Below are 24,710 nucleotides of genomic sequence, written 5' to 3'. Positions count from 1 at the left end.
GAAAGAAGGCACATTTTTAAACACGTGTAGACGAAGAAAATCCAGGTCAAACCTAGGCTCTCCTCCGAGGAGCTTGTGGCATGCCAAAGGGCTGCACCTGTGTTACTTTTACAGACATTTAACTGGGTTTTTTAACAACACACTTTCAAACTTCACCACGTGAGGGCACGCTGAACAGCCTGGAGCCATCCAAGTTATCCGATCACAAACGTCACCGGAACATTTAAAGCTCAGAAGTAGGGGGTTTATTTAATAAAAATATCTGCCAGACTCAAGCCCCGAAAAGACTTAATTGCTAGGCATAAGAAATTCCACCACCAAAGGAATGTCTGAGGATGTTCTAGACACCCAGAAACAAGGACTTAGAAGAAAATCACTAGCTCTGGTGCAATCACAACCACCATGCTGTAATTCACGCACCAATGTGCACAGAGAGACCTTGCTGCTATCAGCATCTCCCTTTGAGGCGGGGGAGAGGGACTGTCAAAGTACCCAGATGTGGACTCCACATGAAGTCCCTGTTTCAAGAGTCGGACGCTATTCCTCCTTCCACAATGCCCAGCCTCCTCCAAGCCAGCAGAGATCTCCAGCTGGAAGGAAGCCGGGAGTTCCCATTTGCTGTCTGATCTGCAATGCCACAGCTCAGATTTTGTCACAAACAGGTGAGGGATGAGGCATTTTCAGTCTTCATTAAATTCTAGGCACTTCACCTCAGACCTGCTGATGACCCCGGCCAGCGCTGGGATGGTGCAAACCCTAGTCGACATGCCCGCTGTGGGATTATGCTGCAGTCACTGCAAAGCCTGGGGGGGTTTCTACTGTCCTTACAAACAGGCCGCGAATCACCCATGTGGAATTTCAGCCCCATCAGTTTCTCCAACTCATTTTGCGTAAGCCTGAGAACACGCGATCAGAGACCTGATTCCAGTCCCCATCACTCACCCCAGAAGAGAAAGCTCATTATCCCATCCTTTCAGAGCTCGGGAGCGACTGAACCGTCCCTGCTGCAGGAAAGCACAGACAACAACAGTTCAACATGCCCATCGTCAGCATCGTCTTTATTTGTACAACTATGAAGAATGCCAGGAGCAATCTCTGACTGGTGTTACCTAGGATTAGCACTGCTAATTGTTATGGTTATAAATTTAGTTTAGGGACAAGATAGGGTAGGGACGGGCAGGGGGTGAATAAAATAAAAGAGATCCCCCCCCAAAAACATTAAAAATAGGGAACATCTAAATTTATACAGGAAGTGTGCGTGGGCCTTCACAACTGCTGCTTGGCTCCATGGAAGGGTCCCGAGCAAGGGTTTGGGACTCGGGGGGCCAGTGTGGGCCTGGGCTGTGTTGGGATTCAGGTGAGCTCCAAGGAAAGCGAGGCAGACTCCACACGGCTCTCTCCAATCTGACCAGCAGCTACCCTAGCCGAAGCCCCATTTCACAGCGACCCTCTTCACTGCCAGCATGAACTGTGTGCTGTTACCAGGGAGAGCTGGCTGGGGGGGGGGTTCCACCCACAGGTTGGCTCACCCAGGGCCACAACTGGGAGGTTATTTTTGGCTCGGATTCTGCCTGGGGTTCTGTGGATAACTCTGAAGGAAAAGGAGCCATCGAGGTCCCGGGAGCTCCCAGGGGAAGCCACAGATCTGGCAGCAGCAGAGTGCGTTCCGGTAAAGCATGAACCTGGCACACGGCAGTAGCGCGTAGGGAGACGCATGAAGTAGCTTCCACAAAGAGAAGAAAATGAAGGAAACGTACAAGGGAGGAGAGAAAAACGTGGCACAAGAGAGGAGTGTAAACTTTCCTTTGTTAATAGCTCTAGCTAGGAGTTTCCTACAGTCCAGTTATCAAGCCGAGTCTCCGGAGGGAATGGAGATCTGGATCCTCTCAGGAATTCGCCTCTTCAGGCTGGCTTGACCTTGGCTTACGTTGTGGGAGCCCCTTGATGTCTGTGGTGGGTGCACCTGGATGCACCTGTGCTGAGGGGATGGGCTGGCTCGCCAGGGAGGCAGCACCAGTTCCACTGGTTCCTGTGGAATGAGTCTGGCCAGGGTCAGCAGCAATCCCTGGAGGTCGGAACTGGGAATTCTGAGACCTGGAACCGGACTGATACCAAGGCCCATTTCTGTACCGGTTCGTACTGTCGTGTCTTCCTGGATTGGAGGGGCCGTTATGGCGCTGGCCTTGGGACCGGTAGCCCTGGCCTTGTCTCCTGTTACCCTGGAAGACCTGAAACAGAAAGAAGGGCTGGCAAGTGACTGGAGAGAGGAGATTAGCAGAGCCAGCAGCTGCAAAGAGCAAGCTACATGCAGCAGAGATCTATGAACCACTCGTGCAAGGCCCTGGATGATCCTCAAGCTGATTACTATCCCCTCTCCAGCCACCACCTTTCCAGCCACCCTGGAAGCCCCCTAGACCAGTGGCACCTCAAGGGATTGTCTCAGAACACAGGCGGGTGTTGTGGTGGGTTAGACGTGCTCCTCCCCAGGAGATGTTGCAGCATGCAGCTGTGGCTGACTTCGTACCAACAGCTGCCATTGCAGAAGTAGGGGGTGCCGCTCTCAGAGAAGCTGAGACAAGCCGAGGTTCCTCCAGCCATGCTTGGATGCCCTGGACTTTTATCATGCCCTCCTGCCTTGTGAGCAGGGCACACTGCCACTGCCCAGTCTGCACCAGGCAAGACAAATGCCCTTTTGGCACTTGGCAGGAGGGACCCATTAGAGAGAGAGGAAACAGCCCCGAGCTGGTGGTGAGCTCCATGCCGTATTTAAACGCTTCTCTTGTGAAGTCGTCACCTACCTCTCGGTGAGGCTGGCATGGACGGCTGCTGGTGCTGGCTCCGGCTGCAGGTGTTTCTGCCGAGGACGGGGGCCTCCTGCTTGCTGTGGGAAGGCTGGGAGCAGAGGCACACTCCGGGGTGGAGGGATCACTTGGGCTCAAGGACATGACGGAGCTGCACCGCGATCTGGTTGAGTAACTGTTCTTTGGATGGGAAACTGAAATGGAAACACAGTGAAGGATGGTGTAAAGGAATTCCACACGCACACATATGCCCCTGGAATCTCACCTACTGTGGGCTACAGCACGGCTGCCCTGTTCACTCCATGACATGTTACACTACCCTCTTCACCTGCTGACTCACCTACGATCTGTGCCAAAGCTCGGCTGGCCAGGGTCTGCATCTCGGTGTTAGAACGCCCCGGGAAAGGGCCCTGATTGGCACTGGAGGGGCTGGACCTGAAAAGCACCGCACACTCCAGCGAAAGCCGGCAGGATCAGGTCCTGCTTTCATCACGAGACGTGTCCCTGCTTCCTCAAACTAAGCAAATTCCTGATGAAGGAGACCACTTAGCTCCTGCATGACTTTAAGGGCCTGAGAGAATTGACCAGCCTTTAAAGAGCCATTGTGGGGTTTAAATAGGATCTGGACAGACTCTGGTAATACACCACATTGTCAATGCTATACATGTTCTTAAATTTATACATACGGCTACAAGGGGTCCCTGCCAAAGATGCTCTCCCACCATAAATTAAGCATAAGCATTAAATGGCCGGCAGACCACTATTCTCCCCAGCCCCGAATCTGGGCTTGCCCCAAAGCACACTGCCCACCGCACTGGGTAAAGATACAGGGGCTTTGCAGCATGCCCAGAAGGTCAACAGACTGGCTATTCTGAACAGAGGGGAAGCTTCTTCCAGAGCAGAGAGCCCCCCCGACCCAGACAACACTATACCACTGGCCCCTGGTTTAAATCCAGGGGCCCCTCTGAACTCTCTCCTCTGCAACAGTACCTGTCCCTGTCCATACCTGCCCACCCTCTGCCACACGCACCTTCTCACCTATAGCCTCAGACCAGCTCACCTTGCCCAAACGAGCTGATGCTCTTTTTTACTGCATCCAGGTCACAGGTGAATCGTGCCACTCTGCCCAGGTCTTCATCATATTTGCGTTCGCTGACAAAGTGCTTAATGGGAAAGAAAACATTTGCAAGTTAACACAATCTTTATGCTAATGCCTGGTGACAAACTGGCGCGTAAGAGGGGAAGTCGAGATAAGAGCCTTCTCCCTCGTCTGGAAACAGAGCCTCAGGTCAGGCACGGCTCTGACAGCCTTGCCAAGAAAGGGGATAGTTAACACCACGAGTCACTCGGGGCTCTGCTGCATCAGTTCCACCTACACACGTGCAAACAAACAGGTGTCTGCAGCCTCCCACCAGAAGTTAATGTTTCCAGGTAATGCAATCTAAGAGCGGCTCAACCTGCTGCTCTCCACCCTACGGAAGTCAGGGTGGCTCGCGAATCTGCTTTGGATGCTGTCGGCAGCAGTAGTCCAACTGGGGGAAAACCAAAGCTGGTCTAGGATGGACTGTTGCTGGGAGAACGTAGCAGACCCGGTGATCTGACTTTCAGACTGGGTTTTAATTCAGCCTGTAGATAACATTTTACTGACCTCTGGTGGTAAAAGTGAGTGCGTGTGTCTGAATGCAATGGGACTGATCGGGGACTGGTCAGGTGCCTGCTGACACTGGTGGAAGTGACATCAACCCAAAACCATCAGCTGCCAGCCCTAGCAGGAGATTGCCAGACAAACCCATGTGGACAAGGATCACGAGGTGCCAGAAGCCCTGTTCTGGGCCAATTCAAAATGGTTAAAAGCTGAACTAAGCTAAGTGGTGTTAAGGACCAAAAGGCCCTTTGTTTGCTGAAGCCAGTATTTTGCCAACCAAATGCTAAAAGAAAAAATGCAGGGCAAAGTCTGCTGAAGCTTCCACACTGTGCATGCACACCGCTAGGAGTGAATGTATTCTGGGAACTACTATTTCTCGCTGAAAAGAAACGGAAGATTTACAGACACGGGTGCTGCTCTGAATGTGCTTCTGCATAAGACGAGCAGTGTGATCTTACGTATACACCGGACTGGAGCGGAGAACTCCCAAATATTCACCTTGACTCCATTTTAAATCTCTGTGTCCTTCAATGGTCACTTCACTTCTGTCAGTTTCCGTGTCAGTAAGATGAAGTGAGCACTCACCTGTTTGACTGGGCATAGCCAACATCTGATTACGCTATATCCGAAAGGACATTCATCCCAAACACAGGCCTGGGGTCAGAGCCCTCAGGCCAGTGCCCTGTTGTAACAGGACGGAGAAAAGTTCACCTTTATGTCAGCTCTAAGCTCTACCAACTGCTCCTCGGACATGCGCACAGCGACATCAGTCATCTTCTTTAGCGCCCCAGCTTTCTTCTGTCGGCTGACCAGGATTTCCACTGAAAGGTAATGAAAGGGAGACCGAAGCTTATGTAGAATTGATGCTGAAGGAAGAGTCAGTCTGCAAAGCACCTCACTGGTACACATAAGGTTTAGCTGTCCGTCTGGGCGCTCGGTTAAGCACAGCCGGGTGCTGGGCTGAGAAATGAAACATTCAAGCACTACCACAATATTGTTTTGTAATCTACAAGTTAACTACATTGTCCAGATTTTAACGGTTTCTGACCACCAGAGCGCCTTGCTAGGGAAGCCATTGGAAAGTGAGTTTAAGAACAGATCTGGGTTTTGTTTCTATTAAATCCCAAGCACTTCTGAGGGTCAACTGCACCAACATCTTCCCTGGTACGCACACGAAAACAGAGCCTCTCTCTCGCCCAATTCCATTTCCTTTCTGATCACCCCAGACCGCCTGCACTGACAGGCAGCTGCCGAGCTGATTTTCAGTACACCACCAGGGAGTGAGTTAGAGGACATCCAAGAGGAATTTATGCTCTCAGCTTCAGCCTACACGTTCTGTGCAGCCAAGGTCCTACTTCCTAGCACAAAACAACCTTTGGAACTGGTGCACCACAGAGAAAGCAATGATCTGGAGAAACTGTTTAATACCCAACCACAAGCCAGACAGTCTGTCTTTTGGCAAGTGTGTTAGACTAGTTAACCAAAACTTTCGGTTACCAGATAAGGTAAAGTCTTGGTGGCACTGCAAGTTTCAGCCAGATTAAAAACAAACCTGGTACATTAAGACCCAGTACAAAAAAATAGTAGTTGTATAAAGAAAGGTATAAATATTTAAAGAGACTTCATCTGGTTAAAAATATTTCCTGAGCTTTGTAACACCCCAGATTATTAAAACTGAAAGGATCTTATATCTACTTGACCGTTCACCATTTGTGTCACTCATTTCTCTCACTGGAACATAAAAATAGGCTAGTGAATTTCACTTTATTCTTGTCATGCTCTTACACAATGGTCAGATTGCAACCACTACAAAGAGATGCTTGTTTAAAAGAAACTTTCCATTGGAATTAGAATGTTTACAGCACTGAAGCCCAACAAACTTCACAAAACAAACGTAGCTTGTGACCAACTTTGATTTGTGTCCCTTTAACAGCTAAATGTCATCCTAACCTGTAGAGAGAAACTTTTAAAAGTGTGTAAGGGTATAAGAGAGAGAGAGAGAGAGAGTGAGTGTATGGTGTGTGTGTATGGTGTGCTCTCACTGGAGCAGTGTCTGTTCGACTTGCTGTTAGAGTGGAACCGCACCAGCTTTTAAGGTGAGCCACTTTTAAAAAATAAAACATCTTACTTGCTTCTGCTTTCACTTTGTCCATTTCAGCCAGTAGTGCCACCTCGCGGTCCATGAGGCTAAGAAAAGAAGGTGACAGGAATAAAAAGTTCTGATCAAGAGCCTGAGTTCACAAACAATAACCCAGAATTCAAAGCAAGGATTTTTTGGGGGGAAAACAGACAGCAAAAGCATCCCTCCCTTTACGTGGCCAGCTGCATACAGTACAGAAGCAGGAAGCTCTCCAGTTAGATGTTGGTCAGAACTGGCAGAGAACAGGCCAGCAGATGGCAGCAGAAAGCCGGTGTTCCTATGACCGCAACCTGTCCCGGCCTGGAGCAGACACTGGAAGGCTAGCATGCACCTTAACGTTCTCATGGTACTGTTTAGTCTGGAAGTTTGAGAGTTGTGTGTGAATTTTTTTTTAGCATTACAAAACCCAATTCCACTTTGGCCCACATAAGTTACTGTACTAGCTGCCAGGGCAGCCCGCTGGGTACCGGTGCAGTCCCCGCGCGACCAGGGAGGGGAGAATGGTAAAGCCACTGCACAAAGCTGTGCTCTGGACACCTGCATCAGCAAAACCCGCTTTTCACAGATGAGGAAACTAGGCCACAGAGGTTCCGTGACTTGCTCAAGTCTGGCTGAGTCTGTGGCAGCACAAGAGCAGAACCCAGAAGTCTTGATGGCCAAGGCCCCGACCTTACCACTAGGCAACGCTCCCTCCAGAACCATTTGTCAGTAGGAGCTGAGCTCTAGGATTATAGCTGAAGAATGACAGAACAGGGGACACCCTTTTAGTCTCTCGTTGCCCCATCTCCTTCTGTGTGGACGGTGTCGGTACCAAGCCTCGTTAGAGAGGTGATTTGTGTTCATGCTCTCACCGGGACGGGGGGCAGATGCACAGGCAAAGTTCACTGGGCTTGTTATGAAACGTGACAAACTCAAATTCAAAGCAAATTCCCTCTGTTCTGGCTGGCCACATGGCAGGCTTGAGGGAAGACCTTTGAGAGACTGCTGAGAAGGTCTGAACATGGCTTTTCTGCATCAACAGAAAGAAGACTTAAGAAATCCCAACAAAGCCCCAAAGCTAACAGTTGGCGGCAATGCTCCAGCCTTCGCTATGGCAAAGCAGCAGGCACTGGAGGAAGGGATTTTCTCCTCGAATCACAAAGGCTGAACGCTGATGCTTCTGCTCATATCACAGAGGCACTTTAAGAGCTGAACACACCTTACGAATGAAGCAACAAGCTCAGGATTTAACACACATACACATGTGTGACATTCAAGATTTTAACAGCTAAGACACCACTCTGGCCTCCAGTTGTCACCACACACAGAAAGCAGCCCACAGATGTCAAAGTACACGGCATGACCCCTCCAAAGCCCTTTGTGACTGTCACAACTTTCTAGCAAAGGAGAAACCAAGAGGATCACAATGAAGCTCCCTCATTTGCCTGTAAGTTGTACTGTGACTTGGACGCGTATCTGTTGCTAGGAGACTAAAAATTCCCTGAGACCTTCAGCTGGCAGCCTGCACTGGCAGCTCTAGCTAGAACTTCAGGTGATGGCCACGTTCAGACTAGAGTAAGTGCTCTCCAGTTAGCTCATTCAGTTGCTCAGCTCAACCACTGAAGAGCAGACAAGGAGGCACTCCCTGTAGCTGCTGCTCAAAGGAACAGGCCATGTGAAGAAGGGCACTTGAGTAACCTGAGTTACTGAGACTTTGTGGAGGCAAAGGAGGAAAGGCCAATGCCCACGTTCCGGATTCAGATACATATGGGGAGGGGCCCTCCTGTGTGAGGCACAAAGCTCAGGTCTCCATTCTGCTCCCTGCTCTACAAGGCCCCCCCTGCAATAAACGCTGCTAGCTTTGCACTCATTCCCTACTGGAGCAGGTTCCTCTCACTCTTGCGCCTCAGTTGTCCACAGTGGCGCGGTTTGTACCCTGAGACACACCAAGTTACCTAGCGCGGCAGCCAGCATGTTACGAATACATTTACCAGTCACTTCATTAACTTTGGCTCATTTCAGCTGCTGATCTCTCCTCACTACATTCTAGGTTTGACATCACCGCATGCTATACGGGCATCTCTGCAGTTCTAGGACCCAGAGGATCAGAACCATCAAGCTCCTGCTCAGTGCTCCACAGTGAGAACGATTTACTCGCTTCAGATGGGAAGGGTCTTTATTCTACTGCCCATTTGGAAGCGGGCGTAAAGCACAGTACCTCTGAAATGCTCGTGCTCTCCCGTGTCTTAGAGGGGAGGGAGGCAGGCAAGTTCTATTTGCGCTTCTCGGTTTACTTATCACTGTGTCTGTGTTGCCTAATTAGATGAAATTCGATAATGACAAGTGAAGTATTTTGCGCTTAGGAGGGAAAAAACCAAATGCACAAATACATTTCTGCCCTACATTTCTAGGGCTGTGAGCTATTCAGAGCGGACAGGCTCTCTGTTCCCAGTACGATAGGACCCTGACCCTGGCTGGGGTGCTCTAGGCACTACCGGAATACAAATGCTTAGAACACAAAAGTTACTAGTAATGAACAAGCACAAGATTAAAAAGATCCAGAAGTGATTTAACCTTGCCCGGTTGACACAGTTCAGACAGACTGTGGTACAGAAAGCAAGGGAACAGGAAGGGACTGTACCCCATGACTGCAGTCTGCTAGCGCTGTCCCACACTGTGTTCCAGGAAGGATTCCCCGACAGAGCGTAGCAATGACTATCCAGCCATGGGTGCGGGGCCTGAACAACCCTTGCCTATCTCCAGGGGTAGCAGTAGCCTTGTTGTGCATCGTGTGACCACACTAGAGAACTAGCCCTGTGCTGCACCCTCCTTCCACACATCCCCCTCTCACCCATGCTAAAGCAGCCACCAGTTTCTATCAGACATTCCAGGCTTAGCACTCCAGGCATCCGTATAGTCGATGGGCAAACCCAAAAGCAGGTCGGGCAGCCTGTGCAAACTCAGGCTTGCTTCGGTAGGTCAGTTAGTTTACCCAGCGAAGCTCAGCTGGAGCCTTTTACGCAATTTTACAGCTGGGCTCACTAAGGGACAAAAGTCAAGTGGCTTTGCCTGAGGTCCACACACTGAAGGAGCGACTCTCAGATCTGAATCCAACAGTCTGTTGCTGAAAAATCCAGACGGCCTGGCTTCTAGTTAAAGAAAAAAGCTCCTTGTGCTGGGTCCTTTCAGAAACAAGTATTCATTTTTTGACGGCTCTGCCTCAGGGGCAAATCTATGTGGGGGGAGGGGAGACCAGTTCACAGTGGCGATCTGAAGTGCAGCTCCTGAGAAAGCAGGTTTAGAAGAGGGGAAGAAACCCAGCCAGCTGGTAGCTGCTGAAATTCAGGGGAAAACGAGGAAGGTGAAATAAGGCTGACCACACCGTTGTGATCTCACCCAGCGTTCGAAGGGTTAACTTCAGCCGCACCCAAACTCTGGCAACAGCACCTGGAAGATGTTGCCCCTTGGTGAAGTAAAAGAGCGGCTTGCCTTTGCACACGCACACAAAGGGTTTGGGGCCAGGTTTACGTCAGGCTTAAATATAACAGTCTCTGAAAGACTGGAGGGTGCCTGGCAGCTCCTCCACAAGACAATGAAGGCAACCTACAGCATGTGACATGCATACGCAGAGATGAAGCTCCCAGATCCAGCGCCCAATGCACAGCCAATGTCCACAGTGGGGGATCTGTGACTAGAACCATGTACCCCACAAAGCTCAACACCTTGTGCGCAAAGCAGAGGATTTCGGGCATTCTCCCCCACATCACGTAGTGGAGCGTTCTGGTCATTATGTATGTTCCCCAGTCAACACTGCCAGCCTGAACTCCAACCCAAAGACAGGAAGAGCAGAGGGAGGGATCTGAGAAGCAGAGACTGCCGTCCTTCAGCACAGCACCAGGCAGTGCCCCCGACTGACTAGCCAACCGCAACACCCACTCCACTGCTTTACTACCGCCGCAGCAGAGCCCCGGGGGGAGAATGCTCTGCTGAACAGTGGAAACTTCACAGGCTGAAGAGAACGTCCGAGTGCGGAAGGGTGGCTATTTCCACGCAGAGACAGGCCTGACATTCTGGGGAGGGCGTCAGTCCTCACGGACTGGAGCAAGTCCAGTTACAAGCACAGGGCAGCACCTTATGTTTGCTGTAAGCAACTGTAAGGGCCGGGTCTGTGACAACTGTGTAAAAGTGCATGAAACAGCCAATCAAATGGCAGTCGTCTGAGTACAGCTTTGATAGCTACAGCACCAGCCGCTGTTCTGCAGCCCACCTGCACAGCCTCTAAAGTCAAGAGTCCAAACTCTGCCTTTCATTCACCGCCCTGCCCCCACAGAACAGCTGCTTTTTAAACCAGCATTGGGGCAAGTTCTCTTCAGCCGAAAACCAGTGGGAGCGATGGCTCAGTGAGCATCACTAGCGCCAAGATCTTGTTTTGTGCCAACAGGAGTTAAACATACTGATTGTTCTTCGAAGCATGGAGCATAAAGGGCACTGAAATGATACTCAGAGGCACAAACCTACAACTGAGTGGCAAGTGCATCACTTTCGGGAAACGGCAGATCATCTTCTCTCTACAGTTAAATTGACCTGGCTGCAGAGCTATGGCTTATCAATCCTATATACACAGCCTCCCAGCAGGAAGCAGTTCATTTGGCATTTACTGAAGGAGGTTCCCACTGGCTGCATTCCAGACATGTACTCAACATCCCTGCCTCACGGAACTGTGTTTCCTGGTTCATGCTGGTTCTGTCTCTCAGCAATCAGAGCTTATCGGAGCAATGCTACTAAACTGGACTTGAATCTTTAACCTTTCTGAAAATGACATGAGTGTTTCATGGACTATAATCCAAAGGGCAAGGAATTACTGATACAGAACCAGACATTTTAGCTAAAAGACTTAAAGCTTTCCATTCTAATGAGAGGTTTTTCAGAGATTTTGTCCATACAGAGAGGCAGAGAATAAAACTGCTGACAGAAAGAGGTCATAGTAGTAATAATTAATATTACTGACAAAATCTACTGAAAGAAAAAGGTCATAAATAATAAATAGTATTAATTCCTATCCATAAAAACATTAACCGGAGTTAAGATTGTAAATAGCTCAGTTATTTATAGGGAAAATCTCTTGAGAATATACTTCTCAAAATATTGAAAAGATCAGAAATTCCAAGTTAAGGTTACACCAAGACATCCCAAAAAATTAGAAAGCCTGGCAATGAAGGTAGCATCACCCAAACAGCCTCAACTCTGCCCCGCAGCTTGGCGCAGATTATGGATGCCTTACAGATCTGCTTCAAACATTACAGTCTTTAGATGACACCACAGTTTATGGAATCTACACACTTGCTGATACAGGTCCCATCCCTGCAATCATTTATGCACATGCTTAATTTTACTCCTGGGAGTAGTTCCATTGAAATCAGTGGAATGTCTCACAGTAGCAAAGTTAAGCATGTACTTGTTTACAGGACTGAGGACATACGGATCACACACCCCTACAGCACTGGAACGGAGTTACAAATGTCCTTACATCACTCCAGCAAAACCCCACTCCTTAATTATGGCCAGCTCAGTCATCAGACAGGCATTTCTTCCCTTCCACTGGGTTTCTTCCCTCCACCCCCATCATGGTACCCTTAAAATGGAATTATTACCAAGCCCCAAGATTTATATTTTTTAAGAAAACTACAGCATTCTCTTACCATGTTTCTCTGCAACAAATGGTAGGATTAAGATGATAAATACCTTAAATATTTTGCCTGTGAGTTTCCTCAGATTACCAGTGTCTAAAAGAGTGTGTGTGTTGACCTGGACATCAGGGTAGTACTGACAGGGTGCTGCTATTGTTAATTCCAGCACCAGAGTGTCATGGCTTAAAACAGACAAACTGAAGCCTTGCCTATGGCGATGGTGGTTCTAAGGCACACGGTACCCGTAAGGTACAGTGGCTCCAATGTGGGCCTTATGAAGGCTGTAGCCTGGGAGGGTAGGTGTACTAAGGCACAGCAGACCCTAGGCTGATACAGATGTTGCAGATGCCCACACCTAGAATTTGTGTTTATTCCTTAACAAGGTAGATGTACAGTGTTCGAGGCAAGGGGAAAACACAAATGAGCAATCCATGAGCTAAAACATTAGGTTTCCTATTTACTCAGTTTGTTGATCCCAATTCCTAATGGTTGGATCGCTTCCTATTCTACTTACCAACTCTGCAGTTCAGCAAAGACCTGCTTCATTTTCTTAATGGAGGCATCCATTTCCTCTTTGACCACAACCCGATATCGTGCCAACGAGACTGTACAACGCTGGAGGTCCTTCACTGATTTTTCAATATTTGAACCTATCGACAGAAAAATAAAAAAACACAAAAAACAGCCAAGCATGTTAGCTTACAAAATCTTCCAGATTGTGATAAATCATAAAGGAATCTTTCAGCTCATTTCAAAACCACAGACTGCTTGGCTTTAAACTCCCCTCTGCCTTTTCCTGTTACAAAAAACATTGTATTTAGTCTGGACAACTGCAGAATTTTCCACATGTGGGAGTTTTTCTGGGCTTACAGAATCTCCTGCTTACAGCTGAGAACACAGATGTGTCACTGGATTTTCATACACAGGAGAAATCTAATGCATCTCATGTTTGTCGCTCCTTTGCTACAGATTGGGGACTACTGAAGGGAAGCCCACCTCAAGGAATAACAAGCAGAAGCACTGAATCATATGGAAAAATTGTCCAGTTGTGAATAAAGTTTACTGGGGAAGAGAAATCTTTTAGAAGCTAAATCAAATCCAAGCAGAGAGCTATTTCCTCTGAAAGAAAGAGAGATGAAAGGCTTGGCTATTTGTTACAAAAGTTTGTCTCTACACTTCAGATCTCCAACAGAGCAGATCACCATGCCTATGTGCGTCTCTGCAGCTCCCTGACTGCCAACACCCCCTGACAAGCTAAATTAGCAACGGCTCATTATGGTCCTCGTTACAGTGAGAAGGTGAACTACCAGCACTAGGGGCCGGATGTTCTCATCTCACTAAAGCAGAGGATAACGACAGAATTTAAAATTGGGTCTCAGAGGTCCTTCCTGCTGACGAGACAAGAACAGAAGTGGAGAAAGCAGAAGGAAGGAAAAATAACCAGAGTGTCGTTTCTTGTAACTGGGTCTCCGGGAAGCTTTGGCTCCTAGACAAACTCTCCCGGAGGAGGAGAAAGAGCACACAGGCTCAAGGCTCTATGATGGGGCACACAGAGAAACAGGCTAAGCACGTGCAGCATGACTGACTGCTTATCTACTACCCCTGTCGTACATGGGTTTGGTGCTTCAGGCCTTACAGCTAAACTGCTGTCAAGATTCCAGCTGTGCACAGAGAGGAGAGTGCACTACCAGTTACTGACCAGACAATAAAAAGGATGCTAGTTTGCCTTACAATCAAAGTCCAGTGTGCCTCTCCATCCACCAGCAACCAGCTAAATCTGGGCAGTACAACCAGAGAGGAGGCCCACAGAACCCTGCTGGAGGTAACCAGCTTTGTAACTCAAGCGCACATACATCTTTGAGGCCTTACCCAACTTCTTGTTTGAAGATGACACCGGAACATCTTCCAGCAACACTGGAGACAAGGAAGCAGACGTCTGGTTGCTTGCTGTGGACCTAAACAGAGACTTGCTGACATTCCTCTGCTCCGGCTGCGGCCTGACAGATGGAGGGCTCTGGGAAGAGTGCATTACGGGTGACTTTGGCTCAAAGTCCACTATTCCACTGTCTAGCTCAGACACTGCTGTAGAAAAGCAAGTGAGTTCAGGGAAACAAACAAACAAAAAAAGCTGAAACAGGGAGCATAGAAACAGCCCCCTTCCCACCAAAACTTAAATCAACAGGGCGAGCAGCCCTTCGTTCTGTGACCACTGCCAAAGAGTGGAAAGCAAATAGAGTATTTACAGAGCCAAAGAGTTTATGCTATTTTAAAAAAACTCCGTATTCAGAACTGGCGCAGAGAAAGGCAGCAGTAACAGAAGGGAGAAAGCAGCTGTTTGAAAACTTACTGAGCTGTTCAATTCCTACAATACTTTAGAAAGTCTAACCTGTTCCATCGGGCATGTCAGGTGTGGCAGATTCACAATCCTCTAACTCTCTGGCATCTATTGAAAGTGTATCCAAGCCTTCACTGAGCGAGTCCACAGACTCCGTATCATTGGCTGAGCCGTTGACATGGTAACCATTAATCCCGCCCTTCTCAGAGGAAGCTGCAGACTGTTCCCCTTCAGCGGATGCCTGTTTACCAGCCTCTGGGAGGCCCGGGCTTGCTTCAGCTGGAGGTTTGGGCTTCGTTTTCTTCTTTTTGTTCTAAGGATTGAATACCATCCCACACAAAAAAACCCACAGGTTAAGCTTAATTTCTGAAGGGAAAATTCATCTTGTGCTTACTGCCCAAGAGTCGCTGAATTAAAAGCTTTTCCAGCCAATCCCGGCTTTTGGTCCCATAACTGCAGGAGGGATTTATTCAACAATGAGAAGCGATATCCTGGTATTAATGAGGTGGGAGTGCACTCTCCCCCTGCAGTGGGGCGTGGGGGAAGCCATGCCCCCGTTACCGGACGAATGCTGCCTTTCCTATCAGTTACACAGCAGTGACATTCCAGACGACCTCCTCACGGTTAATCCTGCTGGGTGACAGTCACCCATGAGGGGATACCATATCCCCTGCCTCAGCCCACGCCGACTGAACCCTGTTCTCGAGGCTGCTCTACCCACCGTCAGCCCTTGGATGGGACCCCTCACGCACTCCCTCTCTCTTCCCCCACCTCTCCTACACTTTTTGCCCGTCAGAGCTATAGTATTTTGTTTTGCACCTCAGTGCTTGTTGGTTATTTAGAGAGAGTAGTTTGGTATGATTACCGCTTAAATTCTTATACTGCAGTGTACTTCGATATGATGGCATTAATGACTGAAAAAATAAGTGAAAACAGCCTAAGTTATCTGTTTGTGTAGGGCTCTGAACACACTAGCAGGCAAAACAGTCAACGAGCAAAACATGCGTTGCAAAGAAAAAGGGCATCAAAGCAGAGGCTTCAGGAAATAGAGGCTGCTGAGCTCCAAGGGGTCATGACAGGACACACAAAAGAGGCTGAACACATGGAAAGTGAATGACACCTTCTCCCACCGAAGACGAGAGCCTCGCAGCGTGGGGGAGGGGTGGGGGGTGGGAGGGAGGAAGACCAGCACGTAGCAGTGTTTTCATCATCGTGGCAAAGAGCAGGGGAGGAGAATTTGTGGCCAAGGTAGTAAATTTTCATGGTGATTCTGCAAGGCAGTGTCATCAATATTACACTGCAGAACTGAACTAATTACATGATGGTGTTTGGGGGGGGGGGGGGTTCAAACCTTCTTTTGAAGTCATCAGATAAAGCATTTCACCTCAGCTGTGAGTTACACTAGCCGGACTGGTGACTACTTCATGTGAGGCAATTCTGCCCACAGCAATATATATCTATATATATATTTGCCCTGGGTTTTCTTTCCTTGTTCTTCATGATTTAGCATGGAATTATAAAGGATGCTGGGTCTCTAACATGCCCTGGGGCCTTTAAAGAAGAAAATGCCAGGGTGATATAGACCCTAGCAAAGTAAGTTAAAGCACATTTTAAAGGTTACCTTTTTCTTGCCTGTTATTGTCCATTCTTTCAATACTTCGCTGGCATTTCCTGAAATGAAACTTAAGATAAGCACTGGAAAATGCTTCACACTCTCCTACACCTGTGCCATACAAAAACCAGAGAGTCTCCATATCTAGGGACTGCTGGAATGTGTCCTGCAGCTAATGACGTAAAGAAATTAAGTTTCAATTCTCTTAGCTGATGAAATGAAAGGATCGGTTTCATTTTTGGTTTGGGAACGTCCCACTGATCAGAATGACTCCTCCATATAACATTCTGTGCTGGTTGCTTCCAGGTAACAAACCCCCTATTGGCACGGCCATGCTAAAGACTTTGGCTGTGTTGGAACTTGGACTAAAGAGGGGTTCAGTCCAGATCAGAGGGTTTATACGGCTCTCTCCCGCCAAGGACAATTCTATAAAGTTGTTCCAGGCATTAGGAGTAGCTGCACAACCCATATGTACTCTTAGCCAGAGGCAAAGCACCATGTTGCGAGCGAGGGTTAGTACAAGAAACAGACAAGAAGTGCAAAAAGACAGTTTCATTGGTGAACACCTCCTGTCCTACAAGGTAGGAACTCGATCTGATGCAATATGCCACCTGATCCCGATACGTGAGCTGTGATCCATGTTTCAAAAGGGAGGAGAGAACTACCCTAAGGCTGATGCAGACATTCCTTTTCTTGTGCACATGAGCAAGAAATACAATGGTTAAGTACTTGGTATCTCCTTTTGCCCTCTTAAAACCTAATGGGGCGGATTCTGAATAAAATTACAGGAAGGCCAAGAGGACCTTCTTTGGATTGTCTTCCAGGAAAGCGTCTGTACTTGGATGCTTTGCAAAGAAGATCTGAGAGAGTCCCCAGTCACAAAGTATACATACTGTATAAAAAAAGCGTATGGCCCTTTCCTGAAAGCTGTACAGTGCCTGCTGAAAAGACATGCTATTTCGAAATGAAACCCACAATAAACATTGTAGCTAAAGCGCAGTTACCAAGATCATGAAACTAGAGATCGTTACCTTCCATAAAGGCCTGCACTGTTCTATCCACACAGTTATCAAAGTGCTGTAGCACCAGGATGATTTCATTGTTGCTCCTGTTGGGGACCACCGCACGCACTGCACTGATCTGGAAGAGAGGAACAAGGAGTCACATCTTTGCCACTTGCTTACCTTCTTTGTACCATCACGGTAACTGCTAAGCTTGCATCAAAGGGTATTATACTGTATGGAACATGGGATCACTTAGATATGGTTTTAATAGGCCAGGACAAAGCATCTTGGAGAGTGAAACTGTCAAAACAAAAAACTTTAGTCAGTGAATGTTTTCCCCATGTCTGAGTTAACAGCTAAGAGATTCACTTTCACTAGCACTTCCACTGCCAAAGAAAAGCTACAGAATTGCCCATAGTAACACTTACCTTCTCCTTCATGTTTTCAAAGGTTCCTCCTTGGGCCATCACGGTGTTGGACTGCACATCGAAAATAAACCCTGTTGGATCTGTAAAGACAGTGAAAGGCTGTGCTGACAATGGTGGACATCAGGAAGAGACATTCAGAATAACCTAAGGCAACAGGGTAGCTCAGATGTTTGCCTTGGAGCGGAAAGCAGGAGACAGTTTTCTGAAGCTTCTGCTGAACGTGCAGCAGCTAAGGAAAAGGCTAACAGAATGTTAGGGACGACTAGGAAAGGGATAGAAAATGAGAGAGAAGATATCATAAGGCCACTATATAAATCCATGGTACGCCCACACCTGGAATACTGGGTCCACTTCTGGTTACCCCATCCCAAAAAGGATCTAGTGAGCTGGGAAAGGTTCAGAAGAGGGCAACAGAGATGATCAAGGGTATGGAATGGCCTCTGTGAGAGAAGAGATTAAAAAGATTAGGGCTGGTCAGGTAAGAAAAGAGACGACTAAGGTGGGATACCACAGAGGTCTGTAAAATCATGGATGGTGTGGAAAAAGTGACTAGGGAAGGGTTATTTACCCTTTTCCACAATACAAAAGCCAGGGGTCACCGAGTGAAATTAATAGGCAGCAGGTTTCATACAAACCTTTTTTCACACAACGCACTATTAACCAGTGGAACGTGTTGCCAGGGGATGTTGTAAAGGCCAAAAATATAACTGTGTTCAAAAGAGACCTGGGTAAGTTCATGGAGGACAGGTCCATCAGTGGCTGTTAGCCAAAACGGTCAAGGATGCAACTTTATGCTCAGGGCACACAGAAGCCTGGAGGAGAAGAGGGGGTGGATCACTCCAACTGCCCTGTTCTGTACAATCCCTTAAAGCTCTGGTACTGGCCACTGTCAAGATACTGGGCTAGATGGACCATTGGTCTGACCCAGAATGATCGCTCTTACTTTATCACCTGCGAAAATACAATATTAACTGGCTACTTCTATCATGCAATCAATGAGGACGAATAGCAGCATGGACTCAGATACATTATAGCCTAACCTCAGACCACAAGGCAATAGCACATCCATTTGGCACACGAGACCCTACCTTGCAACCAAAGAGTCAGTGGGACAAATCTAAGGGCCTCCAAATGATCCTGTCTGGAATGAAAAGCCATGGTAGGGTCAACCAAAGCGATAAGGTCAGTGGGAAGATAGACTTGGCTCAGAGGTGGTCAAACTATGGCCCGCGGGACCCTCCTCCCCGGCCCTTGAGCTCCCGTCTGGGGGAGGCTAGCTCCCGCTCTCCCCCCTCCCCTGCAGCCATGCGGGCAGTGTGGCTGGTTCTGGCTGGGCGGTGGGGCTGCGAGCTCCTGCTGCTCTCAGCTGCATGGTAAGGGAGTGGGACGGGGTGGGAGGGGTTGGATAAGGGGCAGGGGATCCTAGGGGGGCGGTTAGGGGACAGGGAGCAGGGTGCAGTTGGATGTGGTGGAGGTTCTGGGGGGTGCGGTCAGGGGGCAGTTGGATAGGCTGTGGGAGTCCCGGGGGGCCTGTCAGGGGGCAGGGGTGTGGATAAGGATCTTGGGGGGCAGTCAGGGGACAGGGAGCAGGGGGGTTGGATGGGGGGCACGGTCAGGGGACAAGGAGCGGGGGGGCTTGGATGGGGGAGTTCTGAGAGGGACAGTCAGGGGGCAGGAAGTGGAGGGGGCAGATAGGGGGCGGGGGCCAATCTGTTTGGGGAGGCACAGCTTTCCCTACCCGGCCCTCCGTATAGTTTTGCACCCTGATGTGGCCAACTTGGCTGCTTAGTTGTGTCCTCACAAACCCAGACAGGCCAATTTTAATCTCATCATGTAAGCATGCAAACAGGACAGTGCTGAAGGTATCTCCATCCTACCACCAATAAGAACAGCTCTAACATCTGGAACACTCTGCCAAATTAGGAATTGCCTGTGGACTGGCTATCATGAACAGTACATTTTCTTCATGCAACAAAGAACATGGGCTTCCAACAACAGTTAAGTTGGCACCTGTTGTTCTTTGGTAACATTTTCCTAAAATGAATTTTGCTAAATAAACCCTTTTCAATGTCCAAAGCATCAAGCCAAAGGCTGCTCCCTGCCTTGCCCCAGGTACAAAATTATTTTAAAAAAGGAGAAATGTTTCACTTTACTGAAAAAATTAAAATGATCTAACGTTAAAAAAGCAAACTATTTCAGTTGGCTACAACTTTAATTAAATGTACAGGTTTCAGAGTAGCAGCTGTGTTAGTCTGTATCCGCAAAAAGAAAAGGAGGACTTGGGGCACCTTTGAGATTAACCAATTTATTTGAGCATAAGCTTTCGTGAGCTACAGCTCACTTCATCGGATGCGTGCTGTAGCTCACAAAAGCTTATGCTCAAATAAATTGGTTAGTCTCTAAGGTGCCACAAGTCCTCCTTTTTCAAATGTATAGTGAACTGCAGTTTGTATTACAGCCTTTAACAAGTCATTGAAATTCTGATTCATTCCTCAGCTCCGGGCCAACTGAAATAAAGAAAAAAGCAGCAAGCCAGCGACTTTAACCACCAACAGGGTTGGTCTGACGCACTATTAAGTTAATCCAAGCAGCTCAATGCATCTTTTGTCTTTCTGTGCTAATCTTAGGACAATGTGCTTTTATTGGGCTCCGTAATAAGGAACTACCAGTAACCTCAGCACCATAGCCTTTGCTTTGTATTTAGCAATTTCACTTACCTGAAAATACAAACTGCAAACACTTCCATAAACATCAATAGCTTCTGTTAAGTGCTACTATAACTTCCAATTAAATGCTTATTTTCTGCCTTCCATCAATCAACTATCCTGAAAACCTTTCTACTTCTCCACCCTATGCTGGAAACAAACTTCATCAGGACTCTTACGTCTTCTACCCTAGCTCTGACACTTCAAAGTGGAGACCTAAAAACAAGTTTGCTGCTGTTGACTCCAGCTTGACAAAGATGACTTGCGTCTGGCTACGAAGGAGCTGATTTTATTGCAGGCAAGCAATTAAAGCACAGTCTCATCTCCACTAGATCTGGTTCCCACTAGCCAGTAAGGGTCACGTCATTCTGCAAAACCTGCCATTTTACCGAGATGCATCCCTACGAATGACTGGCATGTGAGCCCACATGTAGTGGTCTGAATGGTCTAAGTCTTCTGCGGACAGGGAACAGGTAGTTTCATCAATTTGTTCCACTTTCATATTGCATATTTCATGTATATATTTTAGTGCATTTAGTCTCGGAGAGAATAAACATTAACTGTGCTCTAATGCTTTATTTCAACTCAAGTGTCAGCTGCATGGGCTCTGCAGGAAGTCAGACTTCACAGAGACCAAGTGAGACTACGCTTTCCTCCCCTAGCCAGCACCACCTTTGCATCTTCAGGGACTTTTTTTTTTTAAAAGCATGAAGCAAGCTTTCAAAGAGGAGATTTGCTCATGTGCAGTTCATCCCCTACAAGGACTGACCCAGAGCACACTGTACCAAGAGGCTGCTGATTTCCGTTGCAAAGCTTCAGACAGATCTCCACAGCCAGACAGCTTTGCTGGCTGGATCTTTCAAGAGCAACACTACTTAGGAGTGAGGCACAATCTGCTAGAAGAGCTGGACTCAAGTCAGTCATTGGCCTCTAGGTTTTAGTTCAACTGAATTCCAAGTTGCTAACTTAAAATCTCGTGTGAGTTATTTAGAGAACGTGAGGGAGAGGTGAGACACCACATTGACTTCTCTCATTCTCAGACACTGATGCAGCATTTAAACGGAGGAAGTACTGGACAGAACCGATGTTTGATGGATAGGGCAGCTACTTATTAAGGATACGGATGAATGGTTAAATCCTGCCTCACTTGGTTTCTCTTCCCATTCCAGCCTCATGAGCAAATTTTCCCAGATTTCCAGGCCTCAGAGACAAGAGCCACTAACTTCCTGCTGTTAAACCTTTAACGGTCTCATGGTTCGTACCACCGAAAAAAAGCTGGTTGATGATAAAAAACAATGTTATCAAACTCTTCTTTGCAAAGAATTCCCCTCCCCCCCAAGAATTCATGCTGCACACTCCTGGAACAGCAGATTACAATACACTGATTTTACGTCTAACCTTCTTACTCTCAGCGCTTGCTTTAACTCAGTTTACATTTAATGAACGCAAGGTATAAACAGAACATAAAATTCAAGAAAATGTGTTTGTCTAGCACTCCCTACTCTGTTTTAGGCATGAGGATATTTGCTGGAGTGACATTAAACTGCCAGGGGAATCATCAAGGAACTGGAGAGCAGCTATTTCTAAATGCCAGTGTATTTGTCATCCCATTTGCACATAGTCTATTAGAAATTTGGGATCTTAAAACCTTTTTTCCTTAAAATGCTTTGCAGTTCAATTTGAAGAATTACAATGGCTTTCTAAGCACCAAATTCATTATAAGACTGCTCTTAATTTAGAAGACTGTGTAGTTTGGGATCTACATATTTATTACAGTGGTTTTCTCTATAAAAGCCTCATTATCTCACATGAAGCCAGACTACCCAAAATACCAGCTAAAGACTTCAGGCCAGATCCTGTCTTCAGGCAATACCTATGTAACGCCACTGAAGACAGGGGAACCCCTATTTACATCTGTGCAACCTATGCAGATGTAAATGCTTTAACCGTTGTATGTCAGTTAATGTAGGGTTCACCCACATGGTGTTAAAATTCACTGAGAACTATTCTGTACTGATTTCACATGGATTCCCATGTCTAGAATCCAGTTCCTCCTCAATGGATTAAGCCCTCGTTGTGTTTGAATATTTCTTGTAAAGGACCCTGGAGAATTTCCTTTCCTTGATCCATGCTGTATACATTAGTTATTGCAGGGTCGCACTTCCAAGTGTTCCTATAGAGCAGGGGTGGCCCAACTGCATCTCTTTTACCATTGAAGTGCGGCTTGCGGAGCCCCACCCCCCATTCTCCACCTACCAGACTGGGGGGGAGCTTGGGACCTCTTCCGTGCAGCGTGGTGGCTGGGTAGGGGCTTCTGCCCAGCGGGGAAGGGAGTCCCAGGGCTTCTGCCCAGCAGGGCACACCTGCCAGGGTTTGGAAGACTCTTGTAAGGATCAGTAAGTTTGGCCACCTGTTATAGGGGGTTGTTTGCTCTGAGCTGGCTTGATATGGCTGAAATGCATCAGAGAAGGGACAGCAGTTAAATTACTCATCTCTCTTACCCTTAATAAAATCCTGATTCCCATTAAAAATGTTATCACCATATCAATGTACACCTTACTCTCATGAGAAGACACGCTCTCTTCCAAAGCCTGAGTTCCACGTACAAATAGAATGTGAGTCATTTAGTACAGAATAAGTTAGGCCAGATCTCCATAGTGTTGAAACGTAAACCACACAGCAGCTATCCCATTGATCTGATGTGACAAACTCCAGAGACAATGCTAACCACCTAAATTGCTTCTTTGTTCGTAACCTTGTCTCCTCCAGAGAGGCAAATCAATAAGGAAGATGTCATCACAAGTCTAGTTCCATGCTCGTATTATACCACTATTTATCACACAAATTAACGCTGGCTTCTTTAAACAGCTGCACTGAAGAGATCAGAAAGAGAATCCACTCTAGCAACATTCCATAGCACTTGGTCTGCTCTTATGACAACTCCAGTGATTAGTTCCTCCAATGCATGGCACACACATCAGAGCTGATATAGAAGAAAAGCCAACCGCATTCAACAAACAGATTAGCATAGTAGATATGTATCTTTCCATTTTAAATTCAAATACAGTTGTTTCCTGCCCAGCTTTCTCTTTGTACACACACCAAGAGCTATAAGAGCTGTGCAGTAATCCTCATTCATTTCAAACCACATTCCTGAGACTGGTTTCAGAGTAGCAGCCGTGTTCGTCTGTATTCGCAAAAAGAAAAGGAGGACTAGTGGCACCTTAGAGACTAACCAATTTATTTAAGCATAAGCTTTCGTGAGCTACAGCTCACTTCATCGGATGCAACTGAGACTAGGATCAGCCACAGCACAAGAGACATTGCCAGGTTTGGTGACATTCCGTAAGCATGTCTCACACTACTCAGCACTCCCTCTAATGCTCTCAATTATCTATTCAATACCATTGCTTAAGTGCACCTGAAATGTTAGATAAACACTATGATATTTATGCAACTGATAGACCCTTTCAAACTAAACAAGTCTCTCCAGTGGAAAACCAGAAGGCATATTAGCTACAGCAGCAGTGTCTCAGTGCGCAAGCTTTCGAAAGATGACACGGAAAAGAAACCAAAGTACCAACAATTAAAGCAAGGACCTGATAGCAAGTCAGACTCTTGCAGTGAGCATTGGTGAAGACAGACAGAATCTTCACACTCTCTGCATATGTGGAGCGCTAATATCTTCATTTAACGCCTTGTTAACAAATGACAGGTTTCAGAGTGGCAGCCATGTTAGTCTGTATCCATAGCAGGGTGCTGGAGCTATAGCCCACTAAGACTCTCAAGGTAATGAAACGATTGTTTATGTAACACAGATGTGAGGCAAAGAATAGTGCAGATAGCTGCTTGTCTATCTTCACGACGTTGCCTCTGCACAGCAAGGGGAAGGATACATATATACCCTGACCAGCAAAATGCAGGACTTGAGGGATCTGTGTGAGCGCCCTGTAACATTCAAATACTGTTTCAAAAAGGTTTGTGGCCAACCACATGACTCCTCCAGTTCTGTAAGGACAAAGCAGAGAGAGCGACTTGGTAAGTAACCCCTTTTCCTCCCCGTCCTGAACTGCCTCGGCCTGACTGCACCACTGTGTTTAAAGTATCCCATCCCTCAAAGACCAGGCAGTGTGTCTTGCGTGGGCAACAGTGAAATATGCACTACAGTGAACTAAGCAAGCAGCCTAGGCAGGAGTTTCTATACTAGTAAAAGACACGGGGGGTCCAGTCTAAATCTTATATTATGCTATGCTTCAGTTGTTCGATGCTCCATCTCCTGTTATTCCTGACAGGAAGTTCTCTGCAGGCAGCACACTAAATATTTAGTGCTAAGCATTCAAAGGGTTATAATCAACAATAAAGAATGCCTTCTTA

General features: G+C 47.3%; 2 protein-coding genes across 2 annotated transcripts in view; both read right to left on the bottom strand.

Moving 5' to 3' along the window:
- Nucleotides 1-1,033: 1,033 nt before the first annotated feature.
- SPATS2 (spermatogenesis associated serine rich 2) lies at nucleotides 1,034-14,782 on the bottom strand. Its single transcript, XM_037883891.2, has 8 exons — nucleotides 14,639-14,782; nucleotides 14,122-14,266; nucleotides 12,767-12,902; nucleotides 6,575-6,633; nucleotides 5,158-5,267; nucleotides 3,862-3,964; nucleotides 2,799-2,995; nucleotides 1,034-2,228 (listed from the first exon to the last, which is right to left on the bottom strand). Exons 1-8 carry the CDS (start codon nucleotides 14,645-14,647, stop codon nucleotides 1,887-1,889), a joined length of 1,101 nt encoding a protein of 366 aa, XP_037739819.1. The 5' UTR covers nucleotides 14,648-14,782; the 3' UTR covers nucleotides 1,034-1,886.
- A 2,448-nt stretch (nucleotides 14,783-17,230) lies between these two features.
- The window catches only part of DNAJC22 (DnaJ heat shock protein family (Hsp40) member C22), a 16,936-nt gene continuing 9,456 nt past the window's right edge, over nucleotides 17,231-24,710 (bottom strand). The window contains 2 exon segments of the mRNA XM_037883892.2: nucleotides 17,231-17,339; nucleotides 17,632-17,711. The gene's annotated coding sequence lies outside the window, so the exon portion shown is untranslated.

The sequence above is a fragment of the Chelonia mydas genome, chromosome 20, assembly GCF_015237465.2.
Source record: "Chelonia mydas isolate rCheMyd1 chromosome 20, rCheMyd1.pri.v2, whole genome shotgun sequence".
Lineage (NCBI taxonomy): Eukaryota > Metazoa > Chordata > Testudines > Cheloniidae > Chelonia > Chelonia mydas.
The sequence above is the reverse complement of the archived record's forward strand: the minus strand, read 5'-3'. Positions and strand labels throughout refer to the sequence as shown.